Source organism: Nicotiana tabacum, chromosome 9 (genome assembly GCF_000715075.1).
Source record: "Nicotiana tabacum cultivar K326 chromosome 9, ASM71507v2, whole genome shotgun sequence".
NCBI classification, from domain to species: Eukaryota; Viridiplantae; Streptophyta; class Magnoliopsida; order Solanales; family Solanaceae; genus Nicotiana; species Nicotiana tabacum.
The window spans coordinates 108,455,731-108,472,375 of NC_134088.1; the positions used below are offsets into that span (position 1 = coordinate 108,455,731).

The 16,645-nt window shown below is 36.8% G+C and overlaps 1 protein-coding gene across 1 annotated transcript; it reads left to right on the top strand.

The window, feature by feature from the left end:
- Window positions 1-12,095: 12,095 nt before the first annotated feature.
- Window positions 12,096-14,991, top strand: LOC142164081 (uncharacterized). Its single transcript, XM_075221253.1, has 4 exons — window positions 12,096-12,111; window positions 12,616-13,051; window positions 13,172-14,333; window positions 14,461-14,991. The coding sequence occupies exons 1-4, from the start codon at window positions 12,096-12,098 to the stop codon at window positions 14,989-14,991; spliced, it is 2,145 nt and encodes a 714-aa protein (XP_075077354.1).
- The last annotated feature ends 1,654 nt before the right edge of the window (window positions 14,992-16,645 follow it).

Below are 16,645 nucleotides of genomic sequence, written 5' to 3' on the forward strand. Positions count from 1 at the left end.
AGAATCACCCACTCTGACTTGGTCCCGGATATAAGCCAAACTCTAGTGTGCTGTCAGCACATGAACACTCCTAAAGAAATAATCGGATGAATTATAAGGCAAAATATAGCACGCATTCATCAGATCCTTTTCTCGAATTACCCCTGATGTTTTCTTTTCTTAGTCGTACATAATCCACCAATGTACCGATAGCCAGAAGTTGCACAAACAGACAACCACACGATCCAATTGTAGACGGTGGGCTCCCCCACTTAGCTTTAAGATACCATCAGATAACGTAAAGCACACAACAATTCCTCCTTCTCAATTACCATGATCTTGCACCATTAACCCGCCAAATATCTCAAAATCTTTTGTTAAACTCTTCATAAAATATCCCAAATTATCAACCACAATCGCGTACTCGACCTCTTTCTGGGTAGTAAGTAGAATTCTTCGTAGAAAGTTCATCAACATCACGTAACTGCCAACCTGTTCACATGAGCTAACCCACCTATGGAAATTCCATACCGATATCTTCCAACGATGCTGCATTGGGTACAACTACCACGAATTCAGTAAACCCTCCAAAGCCCATACTCGTCCGCCAGCTGTAAAAGTCGGTTCATTCCCCATAGACATCAACTGAAAGTCCGACAATACATTCCAAATTCGAAGTCATGTTGCATCCAAAAAACGATAATCAAGTCTTCACACCCTTCTTCATTTCAAGCAAACTCCTCTTTGCCATATTCAATCTCCCTCGGTACAGTAGCCACCATCCCAAATAAAATCCGTACACCAAATCACCTTTCATCATGATTCCCAAATCTCCCTAAACTTTCTCAAAACATATGGCAATCCTACCACATAATCCATATGCTAATCTGCCACTCTTATTTCGATTAAATTATTTATGCAACTTCTCGACCTCTATTTTTCATACTTGACCTGCTAGCAATTCAACCACCGCGAGACACCTCCTGCCATTCCCTTCCTCATACTTCGCTGCCCAAATTTTGCCCCAAATCAATCCATACCTCCAGCACCTGAACTAATGAATTGATACCAACTCTAAACCTCTTCGAAGATCGTCTCTCTCGAACCATCAACATTCAAAACACCAATTCGATTTTGAAACCGCTACACACCACCATCTTTGACAACCGCTTCTTAGACAATATTTCACCACACCCTGCCCTGAAGACCATAACACCGACGAACCATAATGCGTTCAAACAAGGACAACGACACCGCATTACAATGAAAATTCAACCACGCTCGAAAATATCAAGTCTCGTTACTCCATCAACCAAAATCATGCACTGAGAAATCCTCCTTTCAAGTCATTCATTTCATCGACACATAAACAAGCACACAACCATTACACCAACACCCTACGATAACAACACATGAACATTATAGCAATCTCTGCATAGCCTCAAAACCACTGGAAATATAGATACTGAGCTGAAATGACAAGACATCCTTCCACAAGGAGACGATAATAGCCTGCCCGAATACGCAGGGAAAAATATCCGGTACCACGTGTGCAGTACCACTATAACTCCTCGATGCCCAAGGGATAACAAACACTTCACATCGCATAAGATTGAGTAGGTAGGAAATAAAAGCATAAGTCTCAAAAGAATCAAATCACACGATGAGGAATCAAGAAGGGAAGTGCTCCTAACAGCCCCGTAGCCTCTCGAAAATAAGTACAGATGTCTCCGTACCGATCCGCAAGACTCTACTAGACTTGCTCATGACTCGTGAGACCTAAGTGAACCGCTCTGATACCAAGCTGTCACGACCCAAAATCCACTATAGGTCATGACAGTGCCTAACGTCGCCGTCAGGCAAGCCAACGGTGATCGATCAACTTAATTACTCGTTCTTATTACTTTGAAATCATAATTTCCATTAATTAAATAGTATAAAATAGAATTTATAGGGTAAAATGATAATAATTACGTGAACTACAATAATAAACAACCAGCAGGAACCCCCGAAATCCGGTGTCATAAGTGCATGAGCATTATCTAGGAAATATAATAAAATACAACATTTGTCTGGAATACAAGTTAGATAGGAGAATACAAATAACTATAATGGAGACTCTGTATGTTGCGGATCATAACATGGAATGCAGCTCACCGTAAAGTCCCCCCAAATGTCACACCTCTGCGCCCAAAGGACCACCAGAAACATATATATACCTGCACAATAAGTGCAGGAAGTGTAGCATGAGTACGTAAATCAATGCGTACTAAGTAAGAATCTAGCCTAACCCCAGAGAATTAGTGACGAGGGGTCGACATCGACGCTTACTAATGGCCCAATAAGATAGGTACGGTAAGAAGTAAATAAATATGGGATAGAGCAGATAAATGGTATGAGCAAATATAAATATGAGGTACAATCCACCTCTCTACAATAAACTCACACTCTCACTTAGTAGTTACCTCCTCAATCGGAGTATATATATAATAGATCTCACCAGATAGGTCATCACAGTTTAAATTAGGAAAACTCACCGATACACTGGCTTTTTGTCAAATAATTCGCACGATTCCATAAGAGTATTTTATAGAAATGTCGAGGCGTATGGCCCGATCCCATCATAATATATGCACTGCCGAGGGTCGAACAACACGAACTATAGATACATCTATTATATTGCTGAGGTGAACGGCCCGCTCGTATGAGAGTGTGATACATAATTCTACCAAGGTGAATGTCTCGATCCCATCATAATAGACTAAGCACAATAGTGTATCATTCTTGCCTCAAGATTTGACTCAAAAGTACCATGCATTATTTATAACCCGCTCACTTACTCTAACACAGAGGTCAACGACATTACTTTCCTTCATCAATTAAGTTCCCTCATAACAATAGAGAGTAGTTCCATACACCATCGAATTTAACAACAATTAGGAACTCAATATAGAAAGAATTCACTCTCAGAAATTACATTCATATGCCACAAAAGATAAACCATAGGCTTGCCCGTAGTGTACTACTAAACTAATCGAGCTCATTCAGTCAAAGATCAAGTAGGACTCTAATAGGTTGTAATGTAGGATACGGGATGGGTAGGATACAGTTAGATATAAGAGTGACTCCACCTGCCTAAGTACGTTAATACATATATTTCATTGTTCAAAATCCCACACTTTTGTTAAACCATAACTCCACCTTATCATCAATATACATTAACTCCCAACTTCTTTAAGCACAACTACATCAAGAGTTACCACTTTCATGGAATATTTTGCACAATCATACAACATTTGTTTTTTGCTTTTTCAATTCAAGTGGCTCTTATTTTTTCAATACAGTGCACCTTTCTCCTTATTTCATTAGTTCCACTCAAAAGCCAAACCAACCACCCCACACTTCAACTTTTACAAAGTTCATAACAAATTTAAGTGCTCACGAGAGGTTAAAGGTTCAAATAGATGGTCAATTCAAAAAAAAGGGTAAGGCTTGTAATGTGGTTGCCAAAGAAATAGGATTACAGGCTTAAAGGGATTAACTAAGATACATAACAATTAGGTGGGTAAAAGCATATAACTGGTTCAACAAACAAATGCCTAAATCACTTCCAAGACTGAACAAAACTACTATTTCTCTTTGTAAACACACAAGGCAAGTTCTAGAAATCAAATGCAATGCACATAATATACAAAACCTCACAAACACATGGCACATTACTCACTCGGGATTGGATTCATCAAGACACTCTAGTAAAAGCAGTTAAACAAAGTTAAGTTTATACAGTTTAAAATGCTTATGCAAGAATCAAAAACTGAGCCTAAGCGTCACAAATAAAGAACTCACTATTCTTAAGGTGTAATAAATTTAAGAGATATTGCCTTCAATTCAAAACACAACACATAGGTTTCTACTATTCTACAAAATAAAAACTAACTACACCCGGTTCAAAACAAAACCCTTGAAAAAGAACCGCGGCATAAAGAAAAATCATGGGGGAATTATTACACTACCTAACAAAATATAATCTTTTTGTCTTTTCCTTTCGACTTTTAATCCCTCAAGAAACCCGTCGAATGATATCCATCGTCGGGAAAAATAAAAAAAATTCAAATTTTTATGGTTTGTTTTTCTATCTCCACTACACAAACTAACAAAAGAAAACTAAAACTAATATACATATGTACATACAACATATCCCCAACCCCACATATTAAGTTGTGGCATGTCCCCATGACACACAATTAAAAAGCATAAGGTAGAGAAAACTTCCTTGAATCTCTAGTCGGGGTCTGAGTCGAAGTCGGGCTCCATTCTTCGCGCCCGAACTAGTGCACACATCCATGCAGACAGCTTCTTCTCAGCCTTCTTGGGGTACACCCCACACTTATCTTTCTCACTCGCCGCACCCTTCTCTTTTGAACTCTTCACTTTCCTCTTAACACTTGCAGTTAGCTTTTCTTTTTTTACCCCCATCTCTACATTCATCTCGAACGTTACAGTCTTTTCACCCACTCTAAGCATGAGTTTTCTATCATGTATATCTAAAATTGCTCTACCCATTGCTAAGAATGGTCTTCCTAAGATTAGGGGTATCTCCTTGTTCTCCTCCATCTTCACCACTATAAATTCTATTGGAAATACGAAATTATCTACCCGAACTAAGACATCTTCCTCTAGTTGTTTGGTCTGCCAGCTGCAAAGATATTAGTGCAAACCTATCTCTCCAAGATCACTCTCCAGTTCCCTGTAAATAGATAATGGCATTAGATTAATTAAGGCACCAGAATCACATAAAGATTTATCAAAGTTAAGGGTTCCTAAAGAGCAAGGTATAGTAAAACTCCCTGGATCTCCACACTTTTGTAGGAGTTTGTTTTGCAAGATTGCACTGCAATTCTCTTCTTCGTCGGGATCTCCTTCAAGAATTTGGCATAAGCTGGCAGTTGTGAGAGAACTTCAGTGAATGGCAGATTTACATTAACATGCCTCTACATATCCATGAATGTCTCAAATTGCTTGTCCAGCTTTTCTCTATATAACTTTTGGGAAAAATGTAGAGCAGGCATGTGCTTGCTCTCTTCATTAGATTCCTCCCTTCTTGAAGTTTCCTCCTTCTTCTTTTTCTCTACTCCCTTCTTACCTTTCTTCTTCTTACCATCTTCAATTTTCAACTCCTTCCCACTTTCTTTTTCAGGTATCACCGCCTTTTGAATTGGAATGGGATCTTTCAACACTTGCCCGCTTCTCAAAGTCACATCATTTATCGTTTCCTTGGGAATCTTTTCAGTATCAGCTGGCAGAGTACCTGGGATTCTCTCAGATAATATGGTTGCAATTTGTCCCACGTGTCTCTCCAAGTTATGTAAACCTATCCCAAGTTCTTTGATAGTTGCGCCATGAGTATCTAATCTCTCATCAGTATTGATAATGATTGACTTCATTATATCTTCTAACCTAGACTGAATTGGTTGTTGAGACTGAAACTGCAGCCTCGGCTGATTCACAAAACCAGGAGCTCCTTGAAATTTGGAGTTATATTGTTGCCATGCATTTGATGTACCCCCAGGTGAACTCCATGAAAAATCGAGGTGCTTCTGGCCCATTGCATTGAAATTATAATTACCCACAATATTAACTTCCTCAGTTAAGGCTTGACACTCATGAGTAGGATGTCCTCTTCCACATATGTCACATACTGCATGAGGCTCATTATGTATCGAAGCTAAGGTCAGCTTCCTTATTTCTTTTTCCATGGCATCAAGTTATACCTGCATAGATGTGTTAGCATCAACCTAGTGAACACCAGTTGATCTTCTTCTTTCATCAATTTCAGAGGGCCACTAATTTGCATCTTCAAATAACTCATCAAGAATAGTGACTATCTCGTATGTGGTCTTTTTCATCAACGGGCCTCCAGCTGCATTACTCAATGTTCTTCGTGAGGTCAGTGTCAATCCATCCCAAAAGTCTGGTAGTTGCATCTAGAGTTTAATTTTGCTATGTTGACACTTTCACACTATCTCCTTAAACCTCTCCCAAGTTTCAAACACCGTTTCAGTCTCATTCTGGAAGAAGTTATGGATTTCTCTTCTAAACTTGCCCATTTTAGCTGAGGAGAAATATTTAGCAAGAAACTTTCTAGTCATCTCCTCCCATGTTCTAATCGATCCCTGGGGCAAGATTCGAAGCCAATATTTTGCATCATCTTTAAGTGTGAAGGGGAATGCCCTTAGATAAACTGTATCTTGTGACACACCATTATATTGAAAGGTGTTAATTATCTCCTCGAAGTCCATCAGATGATTGTTTGGATCTTCATTCATCTTTCCTCTGAAGACAAAGCTATTTTGGAGGGTTTGGATCAACCCTTGCTTCAATTCAAAATTGTTGGCTGCAACTGGAGGTGGTCTCACACTCGATAAGCCTTGGTTGTATACCGGTCTAGCATAATCACCAAGTGGTCTCCCTTGGCCGGGAGCTATGTTTCCGAACTAGTCTGCACCCACGGGCTGATTCTGAGCCATTCTTCAAGCCCTCTCCTCCTCACAAGCAATTTGTCTAACTCTAAGTGCTGCTTCTTCGGCATCCCTTGCAGCTTGCTCTCTAAATTGGGCTGCCTCTCTCGCAGCCAATCAACATTATCATCATCTCCAGCCATGTCTTCCTTGGTTGAGGATTGCCCAACCTTCTCTATTTTCTCGACGAGATTTCTTTCCTTCCTCAACTGTCGCAATTATTTCTCGATTTCTGGTTCGTATGGTAGCACTTCCTTCCCAGACGATTGAGTCATGCACCAATCTAACCTGTAGTCTGCGCATAATCAAAGAACACCAAACGTAAAAAAGGAAAAATAAAATAACAAGAAAAATTCCTGAATTAGCACTGCAAACTATTTCAAACACTATTGATTTCCAATCCCCGGCAACAATGCCAAAATTTGATGAGCGCAAAACACTTACTATAGTATGCTCGCTAGTCGAATATAGTATAATATAATATCGTATCCACAGGGATTGGAGTTAAGCAGTATTATCGTAGTTTGTAGCTATATTTCTATGCAAGATAATCAACAGTTTAGAATTATGTGATTAAAAACTAAAATTAACTAAGAATCTAAAGCTAATAGACGAATGACAACCAAAACAAAAGTAAGCAAAGAAGATATCAATGAGAGAAAATGGGGATTGATTGGATAGGTGCAAGATAAATGTCTGGGATTTAACTCTAGTTAATTCACTTCTAATGTTCAAGTGAGTCTCTCGAATTCACTCAATTATTAGTTCAAACGTTTAGTAGAAACTCCTCTCCCGATTAAGTCTCAACCTCACAATATGAACCAATGTAAGCTCGGTGAAGATATGCACGACTTTGTGGTGGATTGGTCTTTAGGAGAACCTCTCTCGATTATCCTCCTAACTAGGTTTAATCAACAATTCAACTAGCCTCTTTCAATTACTAAGAAGAATTAATGAATTCAACCAACAAGATAATGCAAAGATATCACAAGTTATGCCTCTCTCGATTACATGAACATGTGAATATAGATGCAACTATATAAAACATCCAAAACGATTCAATACATAAAACATTAGAGTTATAATCCACAAAAAATTATCAAAACACCAAATCCATCAAATCCTAAAGGGAACTACTCTATGGATATGGAGTAATTCATCACAAATATGTTTAAAGTAAAGAAAAATATAAAACGATCCAAACTCTTGTCTTGAGTGAGGATTGAATGATGAATTCCTTGTGCTTTTTCTTCTCCATCTCCTCCTTAGCCTCCTTCGGTTTTAGATAAGTCAAAAGTCCATAAAATAACGTTTTACATGTATTTATAAAAGTCGGGCCTAGATGAAAACACATTTTCCTGCGCGAACTAGGATAATAACTCTGTAAACATTCCACAGACGCGCCGCATGGGGTGACGCACCATGCGGGGCGGTTGTTGGAAACTTCAGAGAGCTTGTTCTAACAGGCTTCAGGAAAATTGGGCAGCCCTGGCGTGCCACACGCTGCCCCACGCGCCGCGGCTGTGGGACTTTCTCTGAGTACAGATTTGTCATGCGTTTTAGCTATCCCGACGTAGTTCTCGACCCCCGAACGTGATCCCGGTTTATTCCCTTGAGCCTTTAATCAGACTTCAAAGCTCCAAATCACTCGAATTCATTCCATAACATCTACATAGCATTAAACACACAATAAGTGCAAAACACTAGCGATTAAAGCTCAAACACAATTAAAGTGCAGTAAATTAGAGTGCAACAAGCGACTAAAATATGATATTATAGCCTACCGTCAACCTCGTTCGAGAATAAATGTGCGAGTTATGAACTTTAAGGAAGCTTTTCGATGAAAACGCACAACGCGAGAGAAATTCGTAAGGGGAGCACAATTATTCCGCGGCTAAATCAAGTACCTCATCATATCTCTACAATAGCAAGTCTATCACCCTATGCAAGTCTAGTCTCAAGTCGTAAAGCAAAATAAAGGAATTTAAATGAGCAAAGATAACTCAAATAGTATAATTATAGAATGGCATGAGCCTAAGTCTACCCGGACATAATCAGGAATTCTAGCATATGCACGGACACTCGTCACCTTGTACATGCGTAGCTCCCACAACATGTAGCACATAAGAATACAATACCTACGAGATCATTTCCCCTCACAAGGATAGACAGGAGACTTACCTCGCTCCGAAATTCCATAACCTGCTCCAATGCCACTCAAACACCTCAAACCGATACCCGTCTCTCCAAAACTAGTTAAATAATGTGCAAACCAATCAAAATATATCCCAATACGTATAATTTAATAATTTATAATGATTCCCAACTTCGCTCAAAAGCCAACAAAGTCAACCCTCGAGCCCACGCGCCCGAATTCTGAAACCATGCGCCCGAATTTCGAAAATTTTCGAAGATGAACCTTACCCATAATATTACGAACTCAAATATATAATTTATTCCTAATTCCATTTCCAAAATCGTGGTCAAAATTCAAAATTATCAATTCTAGGTTTTCTACCAAAATCCCACAATTTTCCTAAATGTTTCTCTTTAAATTCACATATAAACCTTACATTTAGCTCACAACAAGTGGGAAATTACTTACCTTGTGTTGCATGATGAAAACACCTCAAAATCGCCCAAGAACCGAGCACCAAAAGTCCCAAATGAAAATGACAAAATGACCAAGTTCGATCCCTTATGTTCTGCCCAGTTTTTGCTTCTGCGGATAAAATCTTTGCTTCTGTGACCACAAATGCGCATCTGCGAAGTCCACTGGCCACCAGCCCTATTGCACTTGCGGACTCCTTACCACTTCTGCACAACCGCAGGTGCGAAGCCAAAGCCGCCTCTGTGCTCCAGCGCGCTTATACGACCACTTTGTCGCTTTTGCGAAGCTGTAGAAGCATTCCATTTTTCGCTTCTGCGAAGCCTTCCCTAGCCAGCCTTCATCGCTTCTGCGATTCGATCCTCGCTTATGCGACCCAGGTTCTGCAGAAGCGATCGCACCAGCAACCAGAAAAAACCCAGCATTTTCCTTAGTCCAAAAATAGATTCATTAACCATCGAGAATCCACCTGAGGCCCTCGGAACCTTAACCAAACATACCAACACATCCCAAAATACAATACGAACTTAGTCGAAGCATAAAATCACGCCAAACAACGTTGAAATTACGAATCGCGTCTCAAATCAACTTATAAATTTTCAAATTTCCAAATTTTATATCTTGTGCCGAAACGTAGCAAATCAATCCGGAATGACTTCAAATATTACGCACAAGTCACAAATCACAATACGAACCTATTCTAAGGCTCGGAACCTCAAACGGACATCGATAACATCAAAATCCACTTCAAACTAAACTTATAAAATTCTTAAACCTTCAAAATGCCAACCTTCTATAATAAGCGTTGAAATGCTTTTGGACCATCCGATACTCATCATGAAGATACGCCCAAGTCCAAAATCACCATACAAACCTATTGAGACCTTCAAATCCTGATTCCGAGGTCGTGTACTCAAAAGTCAAACCTTAGTAAAATATTTCAACTTAAAGCTTCCGAATTTAGAATCTTCTATCCCAATCAACTGCGAACTTCCCAAAATTTAATTTCGACCACACGTACAAGTCATAAAACCTGAAGTGAAACTACTCAAGGCCTCAAACCGCTGAACGACGCACTAAAGCTCAAACCGACAGGTCGGGTCGTTACATAGACATATTTAAATTAAGGTCGTCAGATGTGTTTGGCATGACATTATGTCATATGTCTGAAATTTGACTAATCTATTTATTGACGATATATAACTAGCACATAAAAATAAAGAACCTCGAATTGATTGATAACAAGATTAGTAATGGTATCTAGCTAAGTTCCGAATTGTATACGGGTAAAACCGAATTCGTAGGATGCTTCGGTTTTTGATGAACTGAACGGAGCAAGAAACGTATAGGCAAGGGACCAAAATCGAGGCAAGAAGCCCCTTGGTACGGGGTCCGGGCAGAACACCCGCCCTCGGAAGTATCGAAGCCATGACCCCTGGGTTCGGTTCAAACCCCAGAAGCCTCGGAGAGCATTACCAAGCAATCGAGCACGACCAACAAAAGGCCATGATATCCGCGACCGGCCGGATATCACGGCGTTGATCTCGACACATATCAGCAGAGAATCGGTGATTAGTTAAATGAAATATTTTTACCTTTTATGGAATTGTACTTAGGGTAAAATTCTCCTACTATATAAAGGGGGGTCTTATTATTCATTAAGGACATTGTAACACGCATATCAAGGCAATATACTCTTATTTTCTCTGTTATTCAAAGTTCTTACTCTTGTTCATCAGTGCTTCGTTATTGTGAGTCTGGGATTGAGGGCAAGCATCTCATTAAGGCTGTTATTGAATCCGGAATCACCCCCTTAAGTGGTTTGACAATCTATTACGTCCTTTATCTGTTTAATCTAACACAATTTATCGTTTGTGTTGAATTAATGCACGTATCCTTAAAACCACTTACAAATTAACTGTTATCTGTTTTTTAGGGTAAACAGTTTGGCGCCCACCATGGGGCTAACGATAATAGTGGCAATTTGATACAAATTTCTATAACACACTCTATTTTACACTTGTTCTTTGAGCTTTTAATTTCAGGATAGATTAAAAAAATAGAAATCCCAATCTGCCTATTTAAAAGTAGATGCTGAGTCCCAGGGGCGGACCCACATGGAGTCAAGAGGGTTCATATGAACCCACTTCGTCGAAAAATAATACTGTGTATGTAGGTATATTTTTTATATCTTCGAAAATGTAATGGTATAAAAATTATTTTGAACCTACTTTAAACAAGTAAATCGCCTAGCATGTTGGTAAAGAGGGTTCAAATGTGTTCAAATTTTCCACATGGTCCTGAGTTCGAAACCAGTTAGTTGCGTATGTCCTCTATTTTTGAGTTTTTTAATATATGTCTCTTTTCCTATAAAAACGACGTAGTTTATGTCTTTTAAAAATATTCCCCAATTCTCCAAATCAGAAAACGATCAGAATCTCTAATCCCAAGCCCTTCAGTCTCTCTCTCTCTCTCAATTTCAAAGAGAATCGCTTCCATAGTCACCACTCACCTCCTCTGTTAGTCCATGCCGAGAAGGTCATCTCCCTCAAAGACAAAGGGCTTCATCTTGGTATCTAACTAAAAGTTTAGGTGATCAATAACACTAAGAACCAATTCTAGTTTTCCAATTTCTAGTATTTATTCCTCTTTTGCATAAAGATTTAATCCCAATAAATTTCTTTCACCTCTATGTGCTTTCTTCTCTTTGTTGTAGTTCAATTTAAAAGAACATTGCTTCATAGTCATCTCCTCCAGTAGCCATAAGCCACTGCCGCTTCTCGAATCTCGTTGGGTCGCCTCTCTCAGTCTCTCGTCGTTAGCCCGTCAATTGTCACTATCAGGTTTCTCACTTGCTTATATTGCAGATTTTTGTAATTTATGCTTTGGAAAAAAAATTAGATTGTTTTAATGGGTTTTGGCTGAGAAACTCAATTTCAATTTGAGATATACCGTGTTAAATATTTTTTTAAATATAATTTTTAATCTTAATGAAAAATGGGAAAGGTGAGAAATTGAGAGTAATAAACTTACTTATATTGAGAAGTTAAGCACATTTTCTCTTCAGTTATAGAAAATCTCAGATTGTTGTTGTTGGTTTTGAGTGAGAAATTCTTTTTCAGTTTGAAGATACGTATACGTTCACATGATTTTTTTTGGGTGTGTGTACTTTTGATATGGTCATATGGAATGGAAATCAGTAATGTTTCCTTGATGCAGTCAAGGACATTTTCCTTGGCTCGTTGTTGAATCAACAGATTTCCCTTTATAAAATAATATTTAGCATGCAATAGTATTTTCTAGGACTGAAGTTCCAAAATCTAGGAAGATCACCTTGGTTGTTATCCATGAATGAAAGTTTCATTGCAATAGTTCTGTAATCTGATGAGTGATCGTTACTTGGGTTGTCTTCGACCACGTTATTTCTTCTAGTTTAAATTTAAGGTTAAACATATACAAAATTATTCTTCTAATTCTAATTCTAATTTGGTAATCTAGTTTGTGTTACAGTGAAGAGATTTTACCCTCCAGTATCTTCCAAGTTGCCACAACCAAGTTCATCATCTCCAATGGCTACTCCCGTGGAACAAAATTTGAACCAATTAGAAGAGCAACCTCAATCCTCTAAAAGACAAAGACAAGGAATAGATCATGATTCTTTACCAGCTGATACAAAGGAGAGAATACCCTCAAATGAGCGTGATGAGATTAGAAGAGAATATCTCCGAAGAGGTCCTTACCAACCCCGATATCATAAGTTTTCTCAAAGAGATTTTTTGGGCTTAAAGCGTCGTTTCAATCCTAAATGGTTTGATGAATATCGTAATTGCTTGGAGTACAGTGTGATAGAAGATGCAGTTTATTATTTGTGTTGTTACTTGTTTCAAGATGAAGACATTCATCAAGGTGGAGGCGATATATTTTCAAGTTTAGGATTTAAGAGTTGGCAAAAAAAGAAGAGATTTGATATTCATGTTGGTAAGTTGAGCAGTATTCATAATCATGCTAAAAGGAAATGTGAAGATCTATTAAAATAAAAACAGTCAATTCAAACTTCATTTGATAGGCAATCCAGTCAAACCAAGCTCGAATATAAAATTCGCTTGAAGGCTTCAATTGAGGTTGTGAGACTCCTATTGAATCAAGGATTGGCATTCCGTGGACATTGTGAAGATGAATTATCATTAAACAAGGGTAACTTTCTTGAGATTCATTCATGGTATGCAGAGAAGTGCGATAAAATCCGTGATCTTGTGTTGAAAAAGGCTCCAAAGAATGATCAGTTGACCTCTCATAAAATTCAAAAAGACATTATCATTGAATGTAAAATTGAAACAGTCAAAGCAATTATGGACGATCTAAATGGAGACTTTTTTGTATTGCTAGTTGATGAATCATGTGATGTATCACGCAAAGAGCAATTAGCTATTGTCTTGCGATATGTTAATAGATGTGGATCTGTGGTGGAGCATTTTATTGGGATAGTTCATGTTCGTAATACTAGTGCTTTATATTTAAAGGAAGCAATTGTTAATTACCTTGCTCAACATTCTTTGAGTTTATCTTATATGCGTGGACAGTACTATGATGGAGCAAGCAACATGCAAGGGGATTTACGTTTCCTTAAAACTTTGATTCAACAAGAAAGTAAATCTGCTTATTCCGTTCATTGTTTTGCACACCAACTTCAATTGACTCTTGTTGCGGTATCCAAAAAGTATTTTGAAGTGGGAGAACTTGTATTGTTGGTTTCTAATATATTGAATATAGTGGGAGGTTCTTTTAAACGTATGGATGATCTTCGAGAATCTCAAGCAGAAAAAGTTCAAGAGGCATTAGACATGGGTGAACTTGAAACTAGTAGGGGTTTGAATCAAGAACTTGGTCTTGCCAGAGCTGCCAATACTCGTTGGGGTTCGCACTACAAATCTTTTAAGAACTTTATTTCTATGTTTGGCTCAATTATTGATGTTCTTGATACTATCGTTGTTGATGCCCGAACTTTAGAAGAAAGAGATAAGGCAAAGGGATATCTTAGCACTTGTCAAACATTTGAGGTTGATTTCATGTTGCACCTAATGAGAGATGTTTTGGGGATCACAAATGAGCTTAATACATCCTTACAAAAAAATGAGCAAGATATTGCAAATGTTATTCTATTTATTGAAGTGGCAAAGAAACGGTTGCAAAAGCTAAGAGAAGAAGAATGTGATTCACTTATTGATAAGGTGTCTGCATTTTGTGTCAAGTATAATATTTTGATACCAAACTTTGATGACTTCTATGTTAACTCTGGAAGATCTCGACGTAAAGTTGCTGATTATACATCACTATCGTGCTGATATATTTTTTAAGATTATTGATTGGCAAGTTCAAGAACTCAATGCTCGTTTTAATGAGGCGACAACGAACTTGCTTGTTGGAGTAGCTTGCTTAAATCCAGTTGATTCATTTTCCAGTTTTGACATAAATAAGATATTGATGATGACTGAATTGTATCCTGACGATTTTGATGAGAATATAATGCTTACGCTCAAGAATCAACTTGAAACTTATATTGTTGATATTCGTGATGTTGATGAAAGGTTCTCAAATCTACAAGGACTTCTTTCTGAAACACTAGTTAAGACAAAAAAGTATTTGAATTATCCATTTGTGTTCCGCCTTGTGAAATTTGCTTTGCTTCTACCAGTTGTCACTGCTACAGTTGAAAGAACTTTCTCGGCGATGAAGTTGATCAAGAATGAATTGCGAAATCGAATGGATGACGAATTCATGAGCGGTTACTTGGTACCTTATGTAGAAAGAAAAATATTTAACACCATTTCAGATGAGACTATTATGAATACGTTTCAGGAAATGAAAACTCGTAGAGGACAGTTGTAATAATATATTTTATTAATATATAGTTTTTGTTAACCTCTTTATATATTTGCTTCTTTGTATTTTGAACACGCTGGATAAAAATCATGGGGCACATGAACTAGCTGTCTTCTGATTCAATTTAGTCATGCAAGATAGATCATGATAAGAGCTTTTAGAAGAAGTAAGATGACGAAACAGTAATGCATGTCGCAAGAAAAAAGTGCAAAAAGTGCAAATTCTCTAGATATTTTGGAAATATAATATTTAATATATTCTAGATCGGAACAAAAAGTGCAAACAAAATAATTAAATATTGGTCCACATATTTATTACATGAGAGGTAGCAGTCTATTAGTCTGTTTCATGAGGGTAACAGGCTAACATGGTTGACACAAAAGGGCAGCTCTACTTTATCTCCCATTTGGTGTTAAATGGGGTCTCTTCCAGCTATTTGAATGAAATAGTTCAAGAGTTTTCTAACCCGGGAGCTATTTAGTTAACATCTTTAGAAATGTCATACGCTTTTTTTATCCTTTAAAAATAGAGTTTACATTAAATAAAATAGTAATTTAGTTATTTTTCTAATATGTAGAAATACTCATTTAATTATTTTTCTAATATTTAGGACTAAAAACTCAACTAAATTTTATATATTACATTCTTCCTTATTTGGATTACGTAGAAAAATTTAATATTTAGAACTTCAAAAATATTAATATTTTTTTATATAAATTTTTACACTTAAATTATATATAAATGAAAAGAAAAGGGAAAGAATTAAAAATACTAACCAAATAAGACGTAACCACTTGGTATTTAGAAGTTTATCCCTTTGGACAGATACCAAGAATTCAATAAAAAAGAAAGAGGACGTACGAGTTCTTGGAAGATGACGGAGTAACTTTTTTTATGTTTTGATTTAGGTGAAACTCTTTTATATACTAAAATACTTTAAAATATACAAAACTATTTTTCACTCATTTGATTTTCTTACAATTTGACAAAAGAATTTTTATTCGATAAAATATAATTATAATCGAATATTTAAAATTTTGTATGAGCTAATATTAAGAATTTAACTCAATAAAATATAATTTATATCTTTTATTGCTGAAAATAAATAATGAAGTATTTGGAATAGCTAATTAGCAAAAATAATTTAATTTTATTATTTTTCAAATTCATCATACAAGTAAAACTATCTTCAGGTTGACAAAAATCTTAGCTTAAATAGATATATTTCAATAAAAAAGACCACCGATGATGAAAGAAATTATAAAATAAAGTCGAATCAATTATAATATAGTATTAAAAATTAACTTGGTTAAAATTCAAAATAGAAGACATAAGAATGAAATAATAAGTATTCAACATAAGTTGACATTTATTATTATTATTATTTTTCATCTATTTCAATAAATGGCCCTCTATAGTTTTTTTGTATACGTAATAAGTTATTGGTTGTAAAATACACATTCAGTATTAGTCAGTTTTAGACCTTACATTGTTAATTAATTATTTATTTTTTTCCTAGAAACTATATGTCCTAGCCGTTCATTCCAATAGCTCTAAAAGAAAGATACAATTTTTTAAATTAGTGTTAATTTGATGACTGCTTGAAGAATTATAATAAAAATATATAATGATTTCGATCATGTTAGATTTAATATTATGT